This window comes from Petaurus breviceps, unplaced genomic scaffold, assembly GCF_028583685.1.
Source record: "Petaurus breviceps papuanus isolate PSGF00001 unplaced genomic scaffold, PetGlider_PUasm1.0 37, whole genome shotgun sequence".
In the NCBI taxonomy this organism is placed as follows: Eukaryota; Metazoa; Chordata; class Mammalia; order Diprotodontia; family Petauridae; genus Petaurus; species Petaurus breviceps.
This window is the reverse complement of record NW_027186296.1, coordinates 17,727,603-17,755,004: the sequence shown is the minus strand read 5'-3', so window position 1 is coordinate 17,755,004 and position 27,402 is coordinate 17,727,603. Positions and strand designations below refer to the sequence as shown.

The 27,402-nt window shown below is 40.0% G+C and overlaps 1 protein-coding gene across 1 annotated transcript in view; it reads right to left on the bottom strand.

Moving 5' to 3' along the window:
* Positions 1–26,941, bottom strand: part of GALK2 (galactokinase 2) — a 199,614-nt gene extending 172,673 nt beyond the window's left edge. Inside the window, exons 1-2 of the mRNA XM_069098017.1 lie at positions 26,580–26,941; positions 14,929–15,017 (exon numbers count right to left, since the gene is read on the bottom strand). Coding sequence (XP_068954118.1) covers positions 14,929–15,017; positions 26,580–26,632 — 142 coding nt within the window. The 5' untranslated portion in view covers positions 26,633–26,941. The remainder of the gene's footprint in view (positions 1–14,928; positions 15,018–26,579) is intronic.
* Between the last annotated feature and the right edge of the window lie 461 nt (positions 26,942–27,402).

Below are 27,402 nucleotides of genomic sequence, written 5' to 3'. Positions count from 1 at the left end.
ATCTGACTAAGTTTGCTCCTTAAACAGACAAGGGAGGAAGGCAGGGAGAAAAGGAAGAAGATCACAGTCTTTCTGATATTCATTCAGTTTCCTGATTTATATGTAAAAATAACTGATTCTGGGCCCAGGCTGTTTATGTTCTCCCTCTACCCTAAGTTCCACTTGGCTCTGGATAGGGTTTCAGTCCTGGGGAAGGCTGATCTTGAAAGAGAGGGGTCAGGTTCTTTTTCTTAAATACTCTTCTTTAAGACCCCCTCCTTGGAGTCCCAGAAAGAGTCACTTAATATTTCCGTCTGGCTTATATCTGGGATCAAGTAGTCAATATATTGCAGATAAGTTATAGGATGTCTATTTATTTCTTCCTCAGAAAAGATATGCTAAACACAAGAGACTTATGAGTGTAGGACATAAGCAAACAGCAGGAATAATTTATGATTACTATTATACTCTCCTATGAGACTGATACAAAATACTGGCAAATATGCCCAAATTTTCAATTCTGAAAAATTCTCTAGGAATACTCAAGCACTGTCTTTTCAATTGTCTCTCCTGGTACCTTGCACCAAAGAATAGCATGAAATCCATGTAGTATAATTCCTAGTGGCCTCTTACAGAATCCCAAACCATCCATTCATCACATTTCTTAAACCAAGCCTAAAATTCACAAGTGTTAGGAGGGTCCAGCTCTACCATAACTGATGGGCCTGGAGATTATAGTTATCCACAAATGGTCAAAATGTAGAATGACACATGCATTTTTGGATATAACCAATGAAAGAATTTGAGGGGGGGGAGGGGAAGAACCTCCCAATTCAAGGAGGAGGCCCAGGGGTCAAAGATGTTTTCATTGTTGTCCACATTGCTCGGACTCAGATCCACTGGACCCACCATTTTCTCCCCCTAGGTAACTTATTCAGCCCTCTTCCCTCCCCACTTTTCAGCTCCCTCACCTGGGCTTTCTTCCCTTAATAGAATGTAAACTCCTTGAAGGAAAGGACTTTCTTTCAGCTTCTATTTGTATTCCCAGTACTTAAGCACTTAATAAGTGATTGTGGACTAACACAAGGTTTATCACCCTAAATGCATTTCCCTAAGAAAGGTTTTAGTTTTGGTTCTGTCTACTTTCCTAAAAGTAAAAGTTTTGTTGTTGTGGTTGTTTTTTTTGGGGGGAGAGGGGTTGGTTGGGGTTTTTTGTTTTGTTTTGTCTTTTTGGAAGGGGGAAGGCTGGGCAATTGGGGTTAAGTGACTTGCCCAAGTCACACAGCAAGTAAGTGTTAAGTGTCTGAGGCTGAATTTGAACTCTAGTCCTTCTGACACTAGGGTCAGTGCTCTATTCACTGTGCCATCTAGCTCCCCCTTAAAGGTGAAAGTTAAGAAAGAATTTTATTTCTTATTTCCCAGTATTTCTAGAGAAACTAATATTATTATATTACTACTTAATATTTCTAGAGAAAATAAAAAGAATGTTTTTAATACATTTCCACAGAAATAGCCCTGTGAGCCTGGGATGTTGGGTACTTCCAGGTCCTGGATAGATTTGAGCTGCACTTCCAGAGGAGCCCAGAGAACTAATCCCAAGGCAGCTGGGCATGCCGTCCAAAATGCAGTCTCAGACACTTACTAACTGTATGACTCAGAACAAGCCATTTAACACCCCTCTGCCTCAGTTTCCTCATCCGTAAAATGGGGATAATAATAATAGTATGTATGCCACAGGGTTGTTATGAAATAATATTTGTAAAGCACTTAGTACAGCACCTGTCACATAGTAGGTATTTGAAAAATGTTTGTTCCCCTTCTTTTTGTAGAAGATGACCACCAGCAGGAGGAGGAGCCCCAAGTCTGGCCCTACCTTACCAGAAGACAAAGATGTAAAAGGACTCGTTTGAATGGTGCCAAGCTAAGGTGAAACAAGAAATGCCTTTTTAGGGAAGCGACAGCACGGGTGGCACAGCGGCAGGCCAGGAAGGCACAGTGTGCAAAGGCAGGCCGGGAGGCCTGATCAACGAGGGGGGTGCCCCACCAACCACAATGCCAACTACCAGGCCTATCACCAAAGGGCTGGGACTGGAAAGAGAAAGGTAAGAACCAAATGTAGGGCTGCTGTCCAGGACAGCAAATACTCCTGACACTACTACTCCATAGCCCAGAAATTTTTAAAAAGCCTCTATCAGGACCTCCAAGGACCAGGAGGCTCCCCACCCCCCACCCCTGAAAAAATAGTAACTATTGCCCCAGGGCAAAACCCTCAACAGTAAAGGATTGGGATCCCTAGAGGAAGGGCATGGCTAGGGCCCTGCCTCAAAATGGGTAGAAAGCAGACTACAAAGACTCTGGAGTCCTACTATCCTCAGATGGAGGAACCAAACTCAGAGGGAGACAATGTGGACTCCACACCGACAGCTGAAATATCAACAGGGAAAGGGTCCCAAGCACAGGAAGCTCTCCTAGATGAGCTCAAAAGGAACTCTGAAAACCAAATGAAAGAGATAGAAGACAAAATGAATAATTATTTTAAAATCAAAACTGCAGAATTAGAAAAACATTATAATGAAGAAAACAGCTCCTTAAAAAGAAAAGTGTATGATATGGAAAAGGAGCTCCAAAAACTAACCAAGGAAAATGATTTGCTAAAAATTAGAATCAACCAAATTGAAACAAATAACTCTATGAGGAACCAAGAATTAGTCAAACAAAACAACAAGATTGAAAAATTAGAAAAAGAGGTAAAATATCTCAATGGAAAAATAACTGACCTGGAAAACAGATGCAGGAGAGAGAACCTAAGAATCATAGGCCTACCAGAAAATCATGATGAAAAAATGAGCCTGGACAACATTCTCCAAGAGCTCATTAAGGAAAACTGCGCTGAGATACTAGAACCTGAGGGTAAAATACAAATCGAGAGAATCCACCAAACACCTGCTGAAAGAGATCCCAAATTGAAAAGTCCTCGAACTGTTGTGGCCAAACTCAAGAACTACCAGATAAAAGAGAAAATACTTCAAGTGGCCAGAAAGAAACAATTCAAATATGGAGGAACCATAGTGAGAACTGCACAGGATTTGGCAGCCTCTACACTGAAAGATCGGAGGCAGTGGAATTCAATTTTCCGCAAGGCAAAAGAGCTCGGGTTACAACCAAGGATCACCTACCCAGCAAGACTGAGCACTACTCACCAGGCAAAGAGATGGTCATTCAACGATATAACAAATTTCCAGACCTTCCTGATGAAAAAGCCAGAGCTCAATGGAAAATTCAACCTCCAATTACAAGATGCAAGAGTGACATAGAAAGGTAAACAAGGAAAACACACACACACACACACACATACTGTTATTTAATAAGAGCAAACTGTTTATAAACAAGTAGAGGGTATGAGTATAAATTACACAAAAAGACAATTTTAAAAAACCTTATTAAGGGCTACAAAGGTACTGAAATGGAAGAGGAATGAATGAAGTGGAAAAGGGTAAATTATGCCACACAAAGAGGCATAAAAACAATATAGCAGAGGAAAAGAAGGGAGGGAGATGAGTAATATATGAGCTTTTCCCTCATTGGGTCTGGTGCAAGGAGGGAATAACAACCAGTTAAGCACAGGACTCTATGGAGAAGAGACGCAAAGCATATCATATGAGAGGGAAAGAGGGGAGGGAGAGGAGCTTCACGTGAAATTTGTTCCTCTCACTCTTGGTGCGAAGAAGAAATAACATACTTCATTAAGTATAAAAATATCCTACAAGCAGTAGGAGGGAGAAAGGGCTACGAAAGGATGGGGGGGTGGTTATTAAGGAGAGAAGAAGTAAAGGGGAAGGGGAGGGAAACAGAGGGGGACTGATAAGGGAATACTTCGGGAGGCGGTGGTCAAAAGGAAAACTATTAAGGAGGGGAAGGGAGAAGGGGAGAAAAATATTAACATTAACAGAGGAGGGAATAGGATGGAGGGAAGGAAACAGATAATAATCACAACTGTGAATATGAATGGAATGAACTCTCCCATTAAACTGAGGCAGATAGCAGAATGGATTAAAAATCATAATCCTACAATATGCTGTTTATAAGAAACACATCTGAAACAGAAGGATATGCACAGGGTAAAGGTAAAAGGCTGGAGTAAAATATAGCATGCCTCAGCTAAAGTTAAAAACGCAGGAGTAGCAATCCTTATCTCAGATAAATCAAAAACAAAAATTGCTCTAATTAAAAGAGATAAGGAAGGAAACTACATCCTACTAAAAGGCACCATCGAAAATGAAGTAACATCATTACTTAACATATATGCACCAAGTGGTATAGCATCCAGATTTCTAGAGGAGAAGGTAAAGGAATTAGAGGAAGAAATAGATAGCAAAACTATACTAGTGGGAGACCTTATTCTCCCCCTCTCTGAACTTGATAAATCCAACCTCAAAATAAACAAGAAATTAAGGAGGTGTAATGTAATGCCAAGGAAAGGCAACTTCCCAAGGTTCAAAATACCAGCATAGGTGCTCTCCATTTTATTCAGTGACCAACCAAGAACAGAGAAGATCAAAACATGACATCATTCAAAATACAGCATTTATTAAGTGTGATTAAATAATCTACAAGTACTACCCCACCCCAGGACCTTCCATTCATTCAATCAATTACAAAGTCCCTGTTCTAAATCCTACTCCACCCCTAGGCTGTACCTTCATTTAGTCCACCACAAAGCCCCTCTTCTCAAATGGAGATTAGTTTCCAATCATAAGTAAAGTACATTCATTTGTTCAACCATAGAACACAAAAAGGTCAAAAGTTCCCCACCCCTGGATCACAATTGAATCTACCCCAGAGTGACATCAAGTTTAAGCACAGCACTTAATACCCAAATGGAGGTCTTTTCTTCATCTTGACACGAGGCAAGTTCTCAGCAATCTTAGTTCCTGGGGAGGCAAGGCTTAGCAAGGCCACAAGATACATTGCCAGTCTCTTCATTAATTCATCCTCTGTCTGCAGAACAGTCCTAGAACCCCTGAAAACATTAGCAGAACCCTCTCCCAGGATTTCTGTAAACATACAACAAGAAAATCCTTCTTCAGGGCTTCTGAACCAACAGAAAGGTTCCCAGACCCCTGCAACAACAGCACTGTCCTTCACCAGTGGACAGTATTCACTCTCTGTCTGCAGGACAGTCTCAGTAGCTCTGAACCAACAGAAAGGTTCCCAGACCCCTGCAACAACAGCACTGTCCTTCACCAGTGGACAGTATTCACTGTCTGTCCGCAGGACAGTCTCAGGAGCTCTTAGCCAACAGCCAGGTTCTAGGACTTCTTCAACAGGACTATCTTTCACCAGTGGACAAATCTGGCAAAACAACATCAAAACAGACAGACTAAGTACCAGCAGAACAGCCATGTCTCCTCAGTCCTTGGCAGCTCCAGGGGCAGGTCTCAAAAGTCCAGGGCGATTCAAAGTGGCCCTCTGCAATCCTCTCAGTCTCTATCTCTGCCTCCACAAAGGTGCTGCTTCCAAAAAGTTCTTCTGCCTCTCTCTTGTGTCTCTCCAAATCTACGTCACCAGCTCCTCCCAGTTCAGGACTTTCTTTTCACATCAACAAGCCCATCCCACAGGTGGGATTAACAAGCTCTGGGTTTTAACACAATCAATTTGAAAACCAAGCCAATACAGGGCAATCTTTATATTCCATTACTATCACAGGAGGTGAATAGAATTTTAGAGAGGGTAGGTATGATAGATCTCTGGAGAAAATTGAATGGGGATAAAAAGGAATATACCTTCTCTTCGGCAGTACATGGCACATACACAAAAACTGACCCATGTACTAGGACATAAAAACCTATATAATAAAAATTCGGTGCAGAAAGTCAGAAATAAAAAATACATCATTCTCAGATCATGATGCAATAAAGGGCCATAGAAAGACAGACTAAAAACTAATTGGCAACTAAACAATTTAATCCTAAAGAATGAGTGGGTCAAAGTAGAAATCATAAAAACAATCAGTAACTTCATTCAAGAGAATAACAATAATGAGACAACATACCAAAATATGTGGGATGCAGCAAAGGCAGTTCTTAGGGGAAGTTTTATATCCCTGGGTGCATACATGAATAAATTAGAGAAAAGAGAGGTCAATGAATTCTGCATGCAATTGAAAAAAGCTAGAAAAAAAAAACAAATTGAAAATCCCCAATTAAATACTAAATTAGGAATATTGAAAACCAAAGGAGAGATTAATAAAATTGAAATTAAGAAAACTATTGAATTAATAAATAAAATGAAGAGCTGGTTTTATGAAAAAACCAATAAAATTGATAGACCCTTAGTCAATATGATAAAAACAAAAGAAAGAAGAAAACCAAATCATAGGTGAACCTACCACCAAAGAAGAGGAAATTTAAAAAATAATTAGAAATTAATTTGCCCATTTGTATGCACATAAATTTGACCATCTTAGTGAAATGGATGAATATTTACAAAAATATAGGTTGCCCAAATTAACTGAAGAAGAAGTAAATTACTTAAATAACCCCATCTCAGAAAAAGAAATCGAACAAGTCATCAGTGAACTCCCTAAGAAAAAATCTCCAGGACCAGATGGATTTACTAGTGAATTCTACCAAACATTTAAAGAACAATTGACTCTAAAACTGTACAAACTATTTGAGAAAATTAGTGAAGAAGTACTCCTACCAAATTCTTTTTATGACACAAATATGGTACTGATACCTAAATCAGGAAGAGATAAAACAGAGAAAGAAAATTATAGACCAATCTCCCTCATGAATATAGATGCAAAAATTTTAAATAAAATATTAGCAAAAAGACTACAGCAACTTATCACAAGAATAATACACTTTGATAAGGTAGGATTTATTCCAGGAATGCAAGGATGGTTTAGTATTAGGAAAACCATCAGTATAATTGATCATATCAACAATAAAACTAGCAAAAACCACATGATTATCTCAATAGGTGCAGAAAAGGCTTTTGACAAAATACAACATCCATTCCTATTAAAAACACTAGAAAGAATAGGAATAAATGGAGCCTTCCTTAAAATAATAGGTAGCATCTATTTAAAGCCATAAGCAAGTATTATATGTAATGGGGAGAAGCTAGAAGCATTTCCAATAAGATCAGGGGTGAAACAAGGATGTCCACTATCACCCCTCTTATTCAATTTGGTACTAGAAATGTTAGCAGTAGCAATTAGAGAAGAAAAAGAAATTAAAGGAATCAAATTAGGCAAAGAAGAGACCAAACTATCACTCTTTGCAGATGATATGATGATATACTTAGAGAATCCTAGAGAATCAAGTAAAAAACTACTTGAGAGAATAAATAAATTTGGCAAAGTTGCAGAATATAAAATAAACCCACATAAATCCTTGGCATTCCTATATATTTCTAATGAAATTCAACAGCAAGAAATAGAAAGAGAAAGCCCATTTAAAGTTACTGTAGACATTATAAAATATTTGGGCATCTACCTGCCAAAACAAATCCAAGACCTATATGAACACAAATACAAAATACTTTTCACACAAATAAAGTCAGATCTAACTAATTGAAAAGACATCAATTGCTCGTGGCTGGGTCGAACTAATAAAATAAAAATGACAATTTTACCTAAATTAAATTATATATTTAGTGCCATACCAATCAGTCTACCAAAAAACTACCTTATAGAGCTAGAAATAATAGTAACAAAATTCATTTGGAAGAACAAAAGGTCCAGAATATCAAGGGGATTAATGAAAAGAAATGCTAGGGATGGTGGACTAGCTATAACAGATTTTATTCTATACTATAAAGCAACAGTTCTCAAAACTACTTGGTACTGGCTGAAGAATAGAATAGTGGATCAATGGAAAAGATTGGGTACACGAGACTCAGCAGTCAATGACTACAGTAATCTACTGTTTGATAAACCCAAAGACCCCAGTTTTGGGGATAAGAACTCACTATTTGACAAAAACTGCTGGGAAAACTGGGATACAGTATGGCAGAAACTGGGCATAGACCATTATCTAACACCATATACCAAAATCAAGTCTAAATGGGTGCGTGATCTAGGTATAAAGGCTGATACTCTAAACAATCTGGGAAAACAAGGAATAGTTTACCTGTTAGATTTGTGGAGAGGGGAAGACTTTATGACCAAACAAGAATTAGAGGGCATTATAAAATGCAATATAGATAATTTTGATTACATTAAATTAAAAAGCTTCTGTACAAACAAAGCCAATGTAACCAGGATTAAGAGGGAAGTGGAAAATTGGGAAAGAATTTTTACAACCTATGTCACTGATAAAGGACTCATTTCTAAAATATACAGAGAATTGAGTCAAATCTATAAGAATACAAGTCATTCCCCAATTGATAAATGGTCAAAGGATATGAACAGGCAGTTTACAGAGGAAGAAATTAAAGATATTTATAAGCATATGAAAAAATGCTCTAAATCACTATTGATTAGAGAAATGCAAATCAAAACAACTCTGAGGTACCACATCTCACCAGTCAGATTGGCTAAGATGACAAAACAGGAAAATGACAAATGCTGGAGAGGATGTGGACAAACTGGAACACTAATACATTGCTGATGGAGTTGTGAACTTATCCAACCATTCTGGAAAGCAATCTGGAATTATGCCCAAAGGGCTATAAATAATTTCATACCCTTTGTCCTAGCAATACCACTTCTAGGGTTGTATCCCAGAGATCATAGAAGTGGGAAAAAGACCCATATGTACAAAAATATTTATAGCAGCTCTTTTTGTGGTAGCAAAGAATTAGAAATTAAGGGGGTGCCTATCAATTGGGGAATGGCTAAACAAGTTGTGGTATATGCATGTATGGAATGCTATTGTGCAATAAGAAACGAGGAGCAGATGGACTTCATATTTACCTGGAGAGGGTTATATGAACTGATGCTAAGTGAGAAGAGTAGAGCCAGGAGGAATTTGTACACAATTACAGACACAATGTATGTGTGACAACCAACTTTGTTAAACTGGACTCTTCTCAGCAATCCAGAGTCATAAGTCAACCCCAAAAGACCCATGATGGAGAGAGATGTGTACATACAGAGAAAGAACTGAGATTGAACCCAGATTGAAGCAAACTACCTGCCCTTTTTCGTTTTCTTGTTTGGTTTTGTTTCCTCTTTCCCATCCTTCATTCCATCTGTTACAATCCTTCTTTATAACCTGACTAATGCCTAATGTGAAAGTATTTGCAGATACTATACTTGATTGTATGCTGCCATGGGGGAGGGCAAGGGGGAGGGAGAGAAAATTTGAAACTCAAGGAATTGTGGTAATGAATCTTGTAAACTAAAAGTAAACAAATGAATAAAGACTAAAAAAAAAGAATAAGCTAAATATTAAAAAAAAAATGCCTTTTTAGTAGTTCTATAAGTTTTTCATGCTTTGTCATTTTAAATATCAATCTCTAGGGAGAGTATAATCATTGCTATGAGTTACTACTTAACTGTTGTCAATGTGTGCTTTTGAGAATTTTATGCTTAGTATTTCTTTTCTGTAGAAAAAATAAGCAGCTGCCTTCCATGTGATCTACATCGTATTTATGTCCCTTTCTAGATCCCTTTTTGTGGAGAGTCAAACTGAATTAAATTACCTAACCCTTAGATAATGTTCCCCAAGGTCTCTAGGATAAAGGTTTAAAAAGTCAGTAAGTTCGAGAACCCCCTTGAACTCTGATGGAATTTTCCTATTTGATGAGGCATTTGCCTGAGGCCATAAGCCTTTCATTGTCGCCCAGACCTTGGTTACTAGCCTAGCCCTCCATTATCCAGCGAGCCCCCACCCTTGATCCTCAACTGTTAGACCCTTGAACTGTCCTAGCCCACCACTGTCTCCAGGTAGCCTCCAGCAACTTCACTAATTTACTGGAGTCTGACTTCATTTGACTCCTCCTGAAGACCCTCCCCAAACTCTTTACTGAGGTCTGACCTCATCTGAACCCTCCTGAAGACCCTCCCCAAACTCCTCCTCCAGACCACCCCTACATTCCTCCCACAGTCTTTTTGTATATAAGACCCCATCTTGCCTCCAAGTGGTGTGAGAGCACTACAGAATTTTCTAGCACAGACTTGCTCTGTGTCAGATGATTCTGGCCCACTTGTCCAATACAAGCATCACAGATACCGAGACTCCTTAAGAGTCTACCCATTATGGCAAACTTAATAAACTTTGCTTTTCTTTGGCTGAGAGAAAACTTGAGTCAAATTCATTTGGCAGGACCTAGCATGTTGGTATTTTGGGGTCTTGAGCACCCCTAACCCTATACCTCATCAGAACTAGGTGAGAATGGTGATAGAAGCAGCAGCAGCTTTGGGAGTTCTAAAACTAGATACCAAGAGAGGGCCTAGGAACTGGTCAAAAGAGATGGCAGGGGACCCCATGCTAGCCTTGAACACAGGACAAGATGCTATTTAGCAATTCCATAGAGCTTATACACACTTCAGAATCAAAGCTTAAGGGTGTGATAGTAATGGCAATTAAAGATTCCCCTGTATTGGCTTGGTTTTCAAATTGATTGTGTTAAAACCCAGAGTTTGTTAATCCCACCTGTGGGATGGGCTTGTTGATGTGAAAAGAAAGTCCTGAATTGGGAGGAGCTGGTGACGTTGATTTGGAGAGACACTAGAGAGAGGTGGAAGATCTTTTTTGGAAGCAGCACCTCGTGAAGAGAGAGAGACTAAGAGAATTGCTGGTGGCCGCTTTGAATTGCCCTGGACTTTTGAGACCTGCCCCCTGAGCTGCCAAGGACTGAGGAGACATGGCTGTTTTGCTGGTACTTTGTCTGTCTGTTTTGATGTTGTTTTGCCAGATTTGTCCACTGGTGAAAGACAGTCTTTTTGCTGAAGAAGTCCTGGAACCTGGCTGTTCGCTAAGAAGCCCTGAGACTGTCCTGCAGACAGAGAGTGAATACTGTCCACTGGTGAGGGACAGTACTGTTGTTGCAGGGGTCTGGGAGCCTTTCTGTTCGTTCAGAAGCCCTGAAGAAGGATTTTCTTGTTGTATGTTTACAGAAATCCTGGGAGAGGGCTTTGCTAATGTGTTCAGGGGTTCTAGGGCTGTTCTACAGACAGGATAAATTCATGAAGGGACTGGCAATGTATCTTATGGCCTTGCTAAGCCTTGTCTCTCCAGGAACTAAGATTGCTGAGAACTTGCCTCGTGTCAAGATGAAGAAAAGACCTCCATTTGGGTATTAAGTGCTGTGTTTAAACTTGATGTAACTCTGGGGTAGATTCAATTGTGATCCAGGAGGTGGGGAACTTTTGACCTTATGTTTGGAAACTAATCTCCATTTGAGAAGAGGGGCTTTGTGGTGGACTTAATTAAGGTATAGCCTAGGGGTGGAGAAGTATTTAGAACAGAGACTTTGTAATTGATTGAATGATTGGAAGGTCCTGGGGTGGGGTAGTACTTGGAGATTATTTAATCACACTTAGTAAATGCTGTATTTTGAATGATGTCATGTTTTGATCTTCTCTGTTCTGGGTTTGTTACTGAATAAAATAGAGAGCACCTATGCTGGTATTTTGAATCTGGGAAGTTGCCTTCTTTTGGCATTACATTACAAAGGGCAAGGAGGAACATTTTCAAGTCAAGAGGGAGTGGAAGCCCAGAGGAACAGTATTCCTTCCTAGGGATTTCAAGAAATAAGAGGCCTTGAGGAACAAAATTTTTCAAGAGTGGAGTATAGACCATACTTCTCCCCATATCATACCTCCTAGGAAGTAAAGGAGTCTTACCAAATTTCTTTTATAACACAAATATGGTTTTGATACCTAAACCAGAGAGAGCAAAAGCAGAGAAAGAAAACTATACAATTCCCTTAATGAATATAGAAACAAAAATGTTACACTAGCAAGGAGATTATGGCGGTATATCACAAAGATTTGAGCAGGTGGGATTTATATACCAGGAATGCAAGCTGGGTTCAAAATCAGGAAAACTTTCAGTATAATGAACCAAATCAATAGCAAATCCAACAGAAATCATGTGATTATCTTAATAGATGCAGACAAAGCTGCTGACAAAACATTAACATACAGAGTGAAAGGTCTTTCTCAATTGGGTAGAGCTAATGCTGAAGTGGTGGTCAATTTAGTTTTCAAAATCTCAAAAGTTTTAGCTTGGTTGGGGCCCCACTCTAGAGGGAATGAGTCTGGGCCTTGAGTAGCAATTAATGGTTTCAGAGCCTTCCAGGCCTTGGGCTTAATTGGATATAGACAGCCATGGGGGAATTCCTTAGGAGCAGCAGGAGGGGCTGGGGGAGATTGGGGTGAGGATAGGAACTGGGAGGGTGGTGGGAACTGAGATAGCTAAGAGGAGGGGGCTAAGGCCCTGGGAGGGCATAAGAAGGAGATCATTTAATTGGCCCCCATTCTTCCTTTTGGGAACAGCTCTAGCTATGAGCATCTTACAATCTTTCCTGAGAACAAGTTCTGAGAGAACTCAAAGAAACTTCTATGCATTTTCCTTCTTGGTAACAGTATAATTCTAAGGAGATCAGAAATTAGAATGGAAGAGGGAGAATGTTCCAAGCATGGAGGACAGCTAGGAAAAATGCCCAGAGCCAATAGATGGAGCATTTTATTCAAGGAAGGTTCACTGGACATCACTGTATCAGAGTACATGCTAGGAAATAAGGCATAAGAAGACATGAAAGGTATGAGAGAGCTAGGTTATGAAGTCTTTAAAAGCCAAATAGAGCATTTTGTATTTGATTTTGTAAGCAAAAAAGTCTTCTGGAATTTACTGAGTAGGGGTGACATGAAAAGACCTGCCTGCATTTTAGGAAAACACTTTAGTGGCTGAATAGAGAATGGATTGGAGGAGAGGTTTGAGACAAACAGATCCACCAGCAGACTACTGCAATAATCCAGGCATGAAGTGATGAAGGCCTGTACCAGTAGTGGCAGTGTTAGAGGACAGAAGGGGGCATATGTGAAGATGGTGCAAAGGTGAAACTGATGGGGTGCTTGGGGTGTCTATGTTTGTAACAACAGTTTGTAAAATCAGTTTGTAAAACCACATCCCTCCCCCCCAGGCTCAGCATTAACTCTGCCCCTTCCCCCTGCCAGCACTCTGCCTAGCAACAATTCATGAACTGTTTATCTCTCCCTAGTATAATGGCCAGCTGTACCTATGAATCCTTCAATGCACTATCTGTAAGTTAACTCCTCAGCCAATTATACACATCCTGAATCCCTTTTAGCCTTGGTTCCCAACATCCATCTTGTCAAACATGACACTGATGGGTGGCAGACAAGGCACTTCTCAGTCAGCCCTGACCACTAGCTGGCTTAGTGACATTTTAAGCCTAAAAGTACACCTCCAGGTAGCCCCTCCTTGGGCTATTTCTTAGTGAATTATGGGCAATACACCTGCACAGTTGATATTAAAAGTGCATATTCCTTTAAGCATTGACCACTCCTTAACTCCTCCCTAATCCCACCCTTACTCACCTAGTTAGCATAATTGGAATATGATTTACTATTCTAACTCTTTAAAAACTACACCTATGCCTTCTTTAAGTTTGCAGGTTCCCTAAGAATCCCTGCCTGCTGTAAAGCGTACAAATAATCCTTTACAATCCTGACTTAAAAGATTGCTTGGGCCTTGTGAATTCCTTCCAGACCAGCAGGGACTCTGGTCATTGATTGGAGGCCCTGTAACACCTGTTGCCCCCTCATCAAAATCAAAGAACCTTAGCAATGGCTTGGATATGGGAGGGAGAGGAGAGGTGTAAGAGATAATAAGGAGTCCAAGATGACTGAGTGAGAATCTAGGTTGCAAGCCTGAGGGAATCCTCTACAGCAATAAGGAAAGTAGAGGGGAGTTGGCATAGGAAGAAAGATAACGAGCTCTGTTTCAGACATGTTGTTTAAGATGTCTACGGACATCCAGTTTCAGATGTCTGAAAGGTAGCTGGAGATGAAAGATTGGAAATTAACAGGTATACTGGGGCAGGAAAGGTAGATTTGAAAATTATCAGCAAAGAGATGGTAATTAAATCCACAGGAGTTGTAAAACCTGAGAGGTTGCACAGACACAGCCACTGAAAGCTTTTCCAGCTTTACATCTATGAGCTACCTACTTTTCCCTCTGAAAGATCACTCTGTTGAAAATCCATGAGTAATAGATACTTAGCCATGGGATCTCAACAGAGCAGGAAATGTCATATAATAAACATTGTTACAAGAGACCAGTCTGTAGATTGTCAGGAGGAAGATGGTCAAAGACCTCCAGATGACACCACATATGAAAAAAAACAAACCAAAATCCTTGATTCGGATAATTTCTCAAGTATTCTCCTAGTCAAGGGTGTGCTGGAGCCAGCTAAAGCTGGTTCAAAAGAACCAGCTGTTAAATTTTCATTCTGAGCATTTTATATTTCAGAAATCAACAGATGCTACAAATTAGGCCTAGATTTTTGTTGTTGTTGATTGTCTAGACTTAAGTGACAGAGAAAATGTTAATAAGGCGGATTAAATTTTAAAATGTATCATCGTAGCCAATTCTTCATGACCCTGTATGTTGTTTTCTTGGCAAAGATTATATATAATTCTATCTAAATTATAATAAGTACTATAGATATAAGGGAAATTCCTAAATCACATAAACCCCATAAAATATTTTCTGTCAGGTTATTCTTTATAAACAAACCCACAAAAGAAGTAATGAGCAGACAAACTGAGTCTCAAATATGGATTTAGAAAGTGAGCCCCTGAGGGAGGCTTAAGCACTCCCACAACCATATATGTCATATAATCTGTTTCCTCAACCCCCCTCTCCGCAAGGGAAAAATAAAGAGCAAAATATAGACAAATTTAGAATTTGCCAGGCTTTTTTATTTTACAGCAAAAAAAAGTAAGAGAATTAATTTTCTAAGTACCTATTAAATTGACTCGTCCTGGTGCCCGAACATAAAATTCAGGTATGGATCCAAACTTGGAAATGAACATCTCCTTCAACTTTAGCAGTCTGAAAAGCAAAGTGAAATATTTCAGAATATTTTTGAACTAAGGACAAAAAAAAAAAGGCACAACACTGTGATATAGTAGAAATAACACTGTTCTTGAACCAGGAGACCAAAATTCAAATCTAGGCTCTGACACTTATTAGCTGTGTGATTATAGGAAATATCACTTTGACTTCTCTAGACCTCATTTTCCTCATTTGTAAAATAGGGATAATGATACATAAATTACCTGCCTCAGAGATTTCATGTGGGGAAAATGCTTTATTAACATTAAAGCACTCAAAAAATATTATTATAAGTGATTCTTCTTTTGAAAAAGAAAGGCAGTATCTTCCTGCTATAAATCAATCAAAATTTACTTGGAATTTTCTTCCCTCAGAGCTTTATTTCCCAAAGACACAAAAAAGCAATTATGAACTATTTTTAAAACAAATAACTTTAGTAAATACTTGCTAGTCATTTCCTACAAATAGGAAATTAAATGGGTGACCTCAAATACTTCTTGTTGCCAAAGCATGTCTGCAAATGATGGAATACCACAATCTCAAAAGAATCAAAGATACAAATAATCCTAAAGGTATAATACCTTTGGGGCTGCAACAAGTTATCATTAATGCTTTGCTCTTAAGAAGTGTGGTAAAAGATCTCATCTAAATCTGATAAAAGATATTTAGGAAGGCATATTTAACATGGACCAGAGAGAAGAAACAAGGCAAACAGAAAGACGATTGTAGCTTCCCATGTAATACTTAAAAAAAAAAAAAATAACAGAAAAGGGCGGGTAGGTGGAGAAGTGAGTAAAGGGCTGGCCCAGGAGTCGGAGGACCTGAGTTTGGTTCTGGCCTCAGACACTTAACACCCACACAAAAAAACCAGCATGTAACCTTTACAAGTTACTTAACCCCAACCGCCCTCCAAAAGGCAAAAAAAACAAAAAAATACAAACATCTGTTCATTTTCTTGATATCCTGACACTTTGATGAATCTATGATTTCACTGGTATCTGTACTTCTCTCAATGCAGAAGGCAACCTTCTATACCTTTTTATTTGGGATGATTCTTGCCCATATCTTTTCATAAATCCTCTGAAGATCTCACTCACACACTTGAAGTTCTTAGCTTATTCTTTCAATATCTTGGTGATAAGGTAAGGGCTCTGGGAACCCTGTTCAGCTCTCCTTGAATCTTCCCACATATGGCATTTGCCTGGGGCCATAGGCCTTTCATTGTGCCTCTGCCCAAATTTTTGGCCCTCCTTTGTCCAGCAATTTCCCACCCTTGATCTTCCCAATACCCAAATCTGTTACACCCTTGAACTGGCTGAGCCCACCATAGTCTGTAGTCTCCAGGTAGCCTCCAGCAACTAACCACCCTTAATCACTCATTACTGGAATCTGACCTCATTGTCTCCTCCTGAAGACCCTCCCCAAACTCATTACTAAAGTCTGACCTCATTGACTCCTGCAGAAGACCCTCCCCAAAGGCATTACTAGAGTCTGACCTCATTGACTCCTCCTGAAGACCCTCCCCAAACTCCTCCTCTAGACCACCCCTAGATTTCTCCCACAACCTTTCTGTATATGAGACCCCATCTTGCCTCCATGAAAGAAGGAAGGCCAGAGAATAATTTAGCCCAGACTCACTCTGTGTCAGATGTCCTGGCCCACTTGTCCAATACAAGCCTTACAGATACTGAGGCTCCTTAAGAGTCTACCCAATATGGTGAATCTCTAATAAACTTTGCTTTTCTTTGGCTCAGAGAAGACTTGAATCAAATTCATTTGGCAGGACCCAGCCATGTTGGTATTTTGGGGTCTTGCACAACCCTAGCCTAAACCTCATCATTTTATGATGACCCTCTTCGTTTTTATGGTTCCCTTATACATGGAAACACTGCTAATCTCAAGCTCTTCTCCAGCCAGGGCTGGAAGGTACATCAGCCTCTCTCTATATTCCCTTGCTCTCCAAGGTGGTTTTTTGGGGGGTTGGGGAGTCCAGTTTGATTATGTTAGAGGACATGGACCTGGACAAAGCTTCTGAAGAATAGAGGACAAAGACAGACATTCCATCCAGAGGTGTAAGCCAGATTCTTTCAGTTCTCTTGGTGCTAGGGAACTGGGAAAACTTCAGATATTTTTTGTGGGTTTTTTTTCTTGTTTTGTTTTGTTTTGTTTGTTTTTCAAGGCTTACTCCCAAACCTTCCTTTATGGAGGAAGGGACATCCAGGCCCTACACCTGTTTTGGATCTATCCTTTTTAGTTCCCAAAAGTTTGCCTTTGGGTTGTCTTTTACAACATTGGGAAAAATTTAGTTTTTCTAGAGAACTTAAGAAGAAAAAGTTGGGTTTTTTTGCAACACTCTTTGGCCTCAATATAACCTAGAAGACCATGAATCATGGACTGTTTCCGGGATTATAAAAGATAATACTTGGGGGCAGAGCCAAGATGGTGGCATAGAAGCAGCAAAACTCTGTGTGCTCCCCCCATAACCACTTCAAATACCTATAAAATATGACTCTAAACAAACTTTAGAGCTACAGAACCCACAAAGTGACAGAGAGAAACAAATCTCCTGCTGAAGGCAGGCTGACAGGAAAGGTCCATTGCAGTGAGCTGGGAGCAGAGTCCAGCCCCAAGTGAGCCCACAGTTTTAGCCCCAGGGCGACCACAACCAGCCTCCACCGGGAGTATTTCAGGAGAGTGGTTCACCAGCAGCTGTGGTGGATTCCAGAATTATCAACCCATAAATGCCAAAGACAAAGTGAGAGGTCAGTGTGGGACTTTTGGCACAGAGGGTCCAGGATCATGGTCCAGCCTCTGCTCCTAGAGGGAGAAGCAGCTGAGGCACTGAGGCCACCAGGTTGTAGCAGCAAGCACCCCAAGCGTCCTCAGGGTTTGCTGCCACCACAGGTTCTTAGGTCTGCTTTGTTAAAGGAAAGCAACTCAAAATGGGTTAACAAGCTTACTTTAATCAGTCAGACATATGTATCGTTTACCTAGTTCAGGGAAAAAAGGTCAGCACCCCGAACTTCAGAATATACAGACAGAATCATCAAGACAGAAACAGATCAAGTAGACAGATTTCCAAACTGTCCAACCATTACATCCATACCAAACAACATCTGGGTTTCAAAGCTGGGGGGGCTCTAGACAACGGCTTTCCAGAGTTTCATCTGATAAAATCACAGAACACTTCTCAAAGTGAGCCCCTAAAACAAAGCCTCACATCAGGGCTTATATAGCCTTCTCCTGGATCAGAGAATGTAACAACCTTATTGACCCACTGGCCAATCAAAAAGTATCTACTGAAAAACAAGCCTCCCACCCCAGGCTCCTGGTACACTTTAGCCTAGGGGCAGGGAAGATCTTTAGAATTTACATTCCCATTACACCCCTGTGGTGGTGTCAGATTCCTGGCCTGCATATTGTAGGTGGACCAAGCAACCATTCTGAGAGGTAATCACTCTTGCTTTAACCTGCTTGGATGTGGATTGCTGTCTCAGGTGGAGGTCCTGGGGTGTGTGACCAGGTGCCAGAGCCTGTGGAGGCTTCTGGGAGGGTACCCAACTAATAGCTCTGACAGCTGAGAAAACCCCAGGGATATGGGACAAAGCTCTCCTCTCTGGAAGCAGAGTTCTACTGTGTGGCAAAGAGCTCAAAAGTCAAGTAACTGAGTGGCAACATGAGCAAGCAAAGGAAGCACAGCAATCTGACTTTAGATTCCTATTTTGGGGACAAAAAGAATCAAAGCATGGAACAGGAGGAAGACAACAAAGTCAGAACTCCTGTACCAAAAGCTTCCAAGAAAAATATGAACTGCTTACAGGCCATAGAGGAGCTTAAGAAGGATTTTGAAAACCAAATAAGAGAAGTAGAGGAAAAATTGGGAAGAGAAATGAGAATGATGTAAGAAAATCATGAAAAGAGAGTTAACAACCTGATTGAAGAAAATAACACCTTAAAAAACAGACTAACTCAAATGGCAAAAGAGGCTCAAAAAGCCAATGAAGAGAAGAATGCCTTAAAAAGTAGAATTTGCCAGATGGAAAAGGAATCTCAAAAGCTCACTGAAGAGGATCATTCCTTCAGAATTAGATGGGAGCAAATGAAAGCTAGTGACTTTCCCCCAGTCTTACAATCTGATCCAGTACAGCCATCACCCCCCAGTCGCTCCCTCACAGGAAGTGGGACTTTAATCTCCCTTCCCAAAACCCTGTCCCCACACTGCCTTCAGGGATTTTTCCTCTAAGGGAAGATGTTGTCTCAGGTGAGACAACTAGAGTGCATGTTCCATTCTCTGTTTCAAATCTCAATCAAATTAAAGAAAAATGTGGGAAGTTCTCCAAAAATCCAACAAAGTTTACTAAAGGCTTTCAGGACATATCCCTACAATTTGAGCTTTCTTGGGGTGATTTGCATATCATCTTCTCTACCTATTGTTCCACTAAGAAGAGGAGAATTTGGGAACAAGCCCCAAAATTTGGGGATCATCTGGCTAGCAATGACCCCGGAAAATACCCCCCCCCAGGAACAGCTACTGTTCCCACTAGTGACCCAGGATGGGATTACCAAACCCAGGAGGACAGGGAAAAAAGTGGCCATATGGTACTTTGCCTGTTAGAAGGCCTAAGAACTGCATTTCGAAATCAAGCATATTATCAGAAAATTAGGTAAATTGCTGGACAAAGGAGGGCTAAAGATTTGGGCAGAGCCACAAGGAAAGGCCTATGGTCTCAGGCAAATGCCTTACATGGGAAGATTCAAGGAGAGCTCAAGGGGGTTCCCAGAGCCTGTACTTCATCATTGGGAGTTATCAATGTACTGAACATCTCATCATTCATTCTTAATTGTAACCATCCCTCTTCCTTTCCCAAAATTATACTTATTTTCCCCAAAAAACCTACTCGTACTTCTGACTTAATCATTTTTCTTAGTGGCACCACCATTCACCAAATCTTCCATGTTCAAAACCTTCATATTATTTTTTACTCTTCCTTCCCACTCATCTCTCATGTGAGAGTGGTACACAGGAAAGGGCTAACTTTGGAAACAGAGGACCAGGGTTTGAATCCTGGCTTCATGTATTACTTTTTGTGTGACCTCAGACTATTGATTCAGCTTCTCCACTCAGTTACCTCATCTACAAAATGAAGAAATTGTGTACTAGGTAAGGAACTTAAAGGTCCCTTCAAGTTCTAAATCTATAATCTTATATTCAATCAATTGCCAAGTTGATTTCCATATTTCCATAATATCTCAACTCCATGGTCTCTTTTTTTTTCTTTCAGCACATTTATAATGGCTCTTACTATGACCAGCCTGAAATATTACAATAGCCTCTCTCCCACTTCCAATCCATCCTTCAAATCTCTAACAGACTAAACTTCCTTATTACGCATAAATTTGGTTACATTATACATCTACTCAAAAATATTCACTGGTTTTGATGAGGTATAGGCTCTGGGAACCCCCCCTGAACTCTGATTAAATCTTCCCACTTGATGAGGCATTTGCCTGAGGCCATAAGCCTTTCACTGTGGCTCTGCCCAAACTTGTTACTACTAGCCCTCCTTTGTCCAGCTACCTCCCACCCTTAATCTCTCATCACTGTAGTCTGACCTCATTTGACTCCTCCTGAAGACCCTCCCCAAACTCCTCCCCTAGACCACCCCTAGATTCCTCCTACAACCTTTCTGTATATAAGACCCCATCTTGCTTCCATGAAGTGTGAGAGCACCTGAGAATTATCTAGTGTAGACTCACTTTGTGTCAGATTATTATGGCCGCTTGTCCAATATAAGCATCATAGATAACTGAGGCTCTTTAAGAGTCTATTCAATATGGTGAATCTTTAGTAAACTTTGCTTTTCTTTGGCTGAGAGAAGACCTGAGTCAAATTCATTCGGCAGGACCTGGTGTGTTGGTATTTTGGGGTCTCAAGCACCCCTAAACCCTATACCTCAACATTTTATGTTTCCCTTATCTCATCATTTTCCTATTATCTACCAATTAAAGTTCACACTCATTTGGTATTCAGGATGCTCCAAAATTCAGCAGGACCTGGAGAAGTTTTACCTAGATAAAGGAAAACTTTAGTTGAGAGTGAGGGGGACCTGATAATTATCTTCAAGTATCTGAAGGACGATCGTGTAGAAAGAATAAAATCTAACCTTCTTGACCTTCAAGGCCATAACTTGAACCAAGAGGTGGAAAATTATATTTCTCTGAAATCTGTCTCCCTAGAAGGAAGAACTTCTTAAACACAAATGGAATGGCCAGCCTTGGGAAGTAAAAAGTTCCACATCACAACCAGTCTTCCAGGGAAAGCAAGATGGTCATTTAGTGATTGGAGAGAATTATTTTTCCAAGTAAGGGTGTAATAGGAATGTAAATTTAAAGATCTTTCCTGCCCCTAGGCTAAAGTGCACCTGGAGCCTGGGGTAGGAGGCTTGTTTTTCAGTAGATACTTTTTGATTGGCCAGTGGGTCCAAAAGGTTGTTACATTCTCTGAGCCAGGAGAAGGCTATATAAGCCCTGATGTGAGGCTTTGTTTTGGGGCTCACTTTGAGAGGTGTTCTGTGATTTGATATGGATTCTGGGAAGCCATTGTCCAGAGCCCCCCCCTTTGAAAAAACCCAGATGTTGACTGGGTATGGATGTAATGGTTGGACAGTTTGAAATCTGTCTACTAGATCTGTTTCTGTCTTGATAATTCTGTCTGTGTACTTTGAAGTTCGGGGTGCTGACCTTTTCCCCTGAACAAGGTAAACGATATATGTCTGACTGATTAAAGTAAGCTTGTTAACCCATTTTGAGTTGCTTTCCTTTATCAAAGCAGATCCAAGAACCTGTGGTGGCAGCAAACCCTGAGGACGCTTGGGGTGCTTGCCGCTACAAAGGGTTAGACAAAATGAACTCTAAAGACCCAACAATATTATTCTAGGATTCAGCTTCATTTTACTTCTCTACTGCTGCATTCTATTTATTCAGTGTGTTTCTGTATCTCTCTCCAATAATGCACAATATATCATGCTTAAAATTTTTGAAGTAGCTATACTTCTATAATTCTGTACTGGTCACTGGGAACACACTAGCCTTTAAAATATGCTGCCATCCAAAGTGCCAAGAAGCAGTGTAATGACCTCAGTGCACTTTCAGTATGAAAAGGGTTCCCACAAAGGTCCCACTGTTCCTGGTAGAATTTGCCAGTATAACTCTGAAACAAACTGCTGACTGTGAGGCTCTGAATGCTCTTTTGACTTAAGATTTATTTGATAGTAGTGCTAGTGACTGAGCTTAAGGAAACAAATTTATGGGTATAACTACCTTTGAATGACCATGGATTTTATCTTTGGGCCTAAGGGAAAGACTGGCCTAGATGAACCTTGCAGCCCAGCACTGAGATTAGGAGAAAAGATTTTCTTGGCAGATGTGACCAAAGACAAGACATCTAACCTCTGCTTCAATTTTCTCTTTCAAAAATCAGGCTAGCAGATCTTAACATCTCATGGGACTACTAAGAAGCTTTGTTTGAAAAAATTATTTCTTCCAGGACCCTGGAAAAAGTTATATCAAAGGAAATAAAATTTTATGTCCCTATACTTTATTAAGGAGTTTTTCAGTTTATAAATTTTGCTGTCATTCCATAAACAGAATGATATTTTTATGTATATTTGTGTTCTCTATATAGCAACTTGCCCCTCTTTCAAAAAGCTAATGTATTTTCTTTTGAGTAACTTGCTCAAGGTTACACAGCCAAAGCTAATGTATTTTCAAATTCTAGATGGGCCCTGATAAAGTGAGATGTACTATTTAGGGGAATATTAAAAAATAATAATACCTAACATTAACATAATGTTACATATGTTAACTCGTTTGATAAAAATTGCTGGGATTTCTTTTCTAACAGCAGTAACAATTATTATAACAGAACAAGCTAAAATTTATACAGAACTTTCTATGTGCCAAGCACTGTGTTAAGCACTTTAAATTATTATCTCATTTGATTCTCACAACCCTGGGGTAGGTGTTATTATTATCCGTATTTTATTGATGAAGAAACTAAGGCAAACAGGGTTAAGTGACCTGCCCAGCCTGGATCACACAGCTAGCAATTGTCTGAAACCATATTTGAATTCAAGTCTTCTGAATTCAGTTGAATTCAGAATTAACTTGAATTTCACATAAGCTGAAATATGTCTATCACATTCCATTTAATTTAAAGAATCTTTACTAGGCACCTATGTATAAGGTAGATACTTCATTAAAATGATTCGTTATTTCATGATATACTATCATTATGTATAAAGTACTGGACCTGGATCCAGTTGCTGCTACTAACATATATTTGTTCTGGGACTCTAGCAATTCATTTAACCCAGGTGTCAGTCAAAATGAAATTTAAATGTAATTGAGAAATGTTTAACAAAATAAAAATACATACAACATAGACGATTTCAATTTGTGGATTTCAAAGATGATATGTAGCCCCTAGGAATTCATTCTTTTTTTTTTTCTTTTTAGGCTATCAGGGTTAAGTGACTTGCCCAGGGTCACATTGCTGTTAAGTATCTGAAGTCAGATTTGAAATCAGTTTCTTCTGACTCCAGGGTCAGTGCTCTAGGAATCCATTCTATTTGATTTTGACACTGTGGGAAGTGAATTAATAAAGTTACCTTTCCCAAATGAAGCCCAGACTTCAACAAGTTTCCAGTGAGCCTTCTTGCCTGCTTCATTTTTATATCCCTTACCAAATTCCCTGATATTGCACCAAGAACTTCCCTGATGTGTTTGTCTAACATATAGATTTTTTCCTCCATAGAAAGGGACATGCTCCAAGCCATGCTGACTCCAGGTGGTTCTGTATCAGCCTTTTTGCTGTAAACAACCCCTAGTGAACTACAAGACCAGCTGCAGCAGTTAGTGTCCTTCAGCAGCTCATTTTCACTTCTTATTGGTATAAAAAGATTTAGCTGCTAGATGTGGAAGATGCCAGTAGCTTGGGAAAGTTCTCCTCCCTGTATGAGCAGATTTCTTTGACCTAGTGAAACTAGCAATACTCAGAGGATAACTCCCTTATTTGTCTTCTGTGTCTAAGAATAATATATTTTTTCTCCAAGTATCCATTCATTTTTGCATAACCAGCTATGTTTAATGAACAGCCATCTTTCTTTTCTGTTTCATTTGATACTTTGAATAACATTTAGCTTATTAATACTCCCCTAAAATATATATATGGAACCTTTTGTAGATGCTCTCCACCTTGCTATCTCTTTGTTTCACTCTTAATTGATTCCTTATGGCTATCATCTCAAAAACCCACATTGATGACCTTCTTGAGTCCCCTCAAAAAGTTCCATTATGACACCATTAATAACATATCAGTGCCACAACAGAATTCTCCCAGAGTATAAATTGTGAAATAGTGGCTGATCTGCATTGTTGGAAGAATTGCCTATATTATGAAACCCCTAGCAAAAAAAAAATCCTTAATATGTTTGGGTGAAAAGTATATACCTATACCACATCCAACTGGGGAGTATGTGGATTTTACCAAAAATGTCCCCCAACATATGGAGCCAAGGATGTAAAACTCCTAAATTATTTCCATAGTTCTTGAAGAACCAAGAATCATTATATTTTGCAAAAATCAAAGATACTAAATGAGCACCCTACATTATCTCACACATACACCCCAGGGGAGTCTCAAGGACTCAACTTCATCCTTGTTCCTTTCTTTTACCAGTCAATGAAAACAAAGACAGACACATTCCCCAAAAGATAAACTGAGACCCTCGACCAGTAGCTACCACAAGATTAAAATAAATAAAATTTCACTCCTACTTTCCTAGCAATAGCAAAAGATACTTACAAGTGCACCATCAACAACCTGTAAACTAAGAATATCAAAGTGATCCATTAATTCCTGCTTGGTTTCCAAGAAAATGGTTTGTCAATTTCAAGGCAGTAATTCTGGAGTGGGAAGAAGTCTACAAAAACAATTACACACATTTCTATAGTGTAAATAGAATCTTGAACCAAAGTCACAAACACTGGGTTCAAAGCCTGCCTCTAATACTTAACTCTTTGGCCTTGGGCAAGGCATTTAACCCGAAGTTCAGAGTCTTCATCTGTAAAATGGGGACAATACCTGCTGCACCTACTTCTCAAGGTTGCTGTGAAACTAAAATGAAATAATGTATACATAACATTATGCAAATTTTAAAGAACTTTGAAAATGTCCACTACTGTTGTTTTCCACAATACCTCTGCAAGATAAATTTAAGTATTATTACTTCCCTTTCATAGATGAAGACAAAGAGGGTACATAATTTGTCCCTGAACACACAGACTGTAAACGTCAGTCCAGAATCTGTCTTCTGCATAACTCCAGCATTCTAGCTACCCTGCCACTGACTTTCCATGGGCTCAAAAATGCAAAGATGAATTAGGGTACCATGAAATGAACTTGTATCAGAAAAGGAAGAAGGGTGATGCCTCACACACTTTATAACAGCACTTTGAACAACAACTGCTTGGCTTTTTTAAGTGATCATAGTTTTTGCTAAAAAATCAGCTCCAAGAAATAAGATTGACTCATGGAATAGACAGGTCATCTAACTAGACTGTATGCTCTCCTTAAGGGCAAAAACCCCTGTCTTTCTTTGCAACAGATAGCCAATTTCTATGCCATATCCCCAATATTTCCTTTATCTAAATGTCCTCCCTTGGGATCATGAAATTGCCCAGGTGAAGCCAGTTTGGACCAGATCTATAGTTGCTAGGCAGAAACTGAAATTTCAGGAGTTCTGGAGACCACTAATTCCTACAATGGGTTTTTTTTATGAAAATAGAATAGGCTCAGAAAACCATCCTTAGCACCACTAGGACATCACAGAGAAATGATATTTTATCATACTCAGTTCTTCAAATGATCTAGTCACCAACCCAGATCACCACATTTTCAGGCCCCAGTATATATACTCTTTCTGAGATGTTGGGACTAACAATCTTTTGATTTTCTAATCAGGTTTTCTGAAATTAAACTGGTTCTCAGATAACACTGAATTCAACTTTGGGGCCTACTGGAAATCATTTCAGGTTGGTAGAGCTTATGCTTAGCTGCCACAGCTTTCAAGACCCAGGGTTACTCCACTTCATAACAAGGCATCTGAATTGGGTTTTTGGGAAGGGTATTTTGGCATTCTTCCTAAAAGTGTGAGGAGAGAAAAAGTTATAACTTCAGGTAGAATGGGCCTGCTCATGGTTTACCTACAAAAGAAAAAAGGAGGGATGGAATAACAGAAAACCAGTGTTTCTGCTTAGAGAACAAGCTCCGACCTCCCCATTTTTTCCCTGGGGTAAAAGGAAAAGGGGAGGGAGAGGGTTGACTGCTGTTCTGTCATCTGGCAGAACAGTAGGGAAACCTTTAATTATTCTACAAGGTCTTGACAGAGCAAATGCAGCATTCACGAAGGAAGGAAAGACTGGGCAGGGCCGTGACCTCAAGCAATGATAAAAAAGCGAGTGCCAGCAGCTCAATGCACGGGATCCCCATTCTCCCACCTGGGATGCTCTGCCACCTGGATCAGACGGGTGTCCGGACCTTCCGCAGCCATTGCTCCTGCTTCCTTCTCTCTTCAGCCGTTTTCACAGGCAATGCAGTGTCTCAAGAAAATCATGGGACTGACAGCAGCTGAAAAGCCTCTTCCTTCCGGGCACTATATGCAGTACTTCGCGGAAGTCCGGCTACTTGGAGTGGGCTAGTTCTGCAGCTTGCTGCTCCTCCCCCGGTCACCCCTCCTCCGTAGGGTTCCCTCATCTGGTCCTCCTGGCCTCCCGGTCAGGTGCAGCAATGTGGAGCTAAGCAGACGTTTGCCTTCCGGGAGCCCCTGCGTAAAAGTACTCGTGGAGCTGACGAAACATCTAGGCTCTCCCAGGGTGAAGTCTGAATATAATTATCACCTTGTACCACCCCCTCAACCACAAAACCACACACCTCTGGCCCACGCACTTCTCCCTTCAACATTACTTTCTATTCAAGTAAAATATTGGTTGATATTGCATAGTCTGGACATTTGGAAATAAATCGTTCCACCCTAGGGTCAGCAGAAGGACCCAAAAGAATGCAAAGAAAAATTTGCTTCAAAGCATAAGGGGGAAAATGAAGTCTGTAGTGGTAGTTACATTGCAAAGTCATTAAAATTTAATTCCTCCAAAAGGAGAAAGGCATTGGACTTAGGACAACATTGCCCTGTCCCTCCCACCCTCCTATTCCCGACTACCCCCCCGTACCCCATCTTTTTGAGAGTGGTTGAAGGTTTCTCATAATTCAGAGAGCTATAGCTCAATTTTTTTTTTACTAAACTGATATGCTCTACTTACTAAA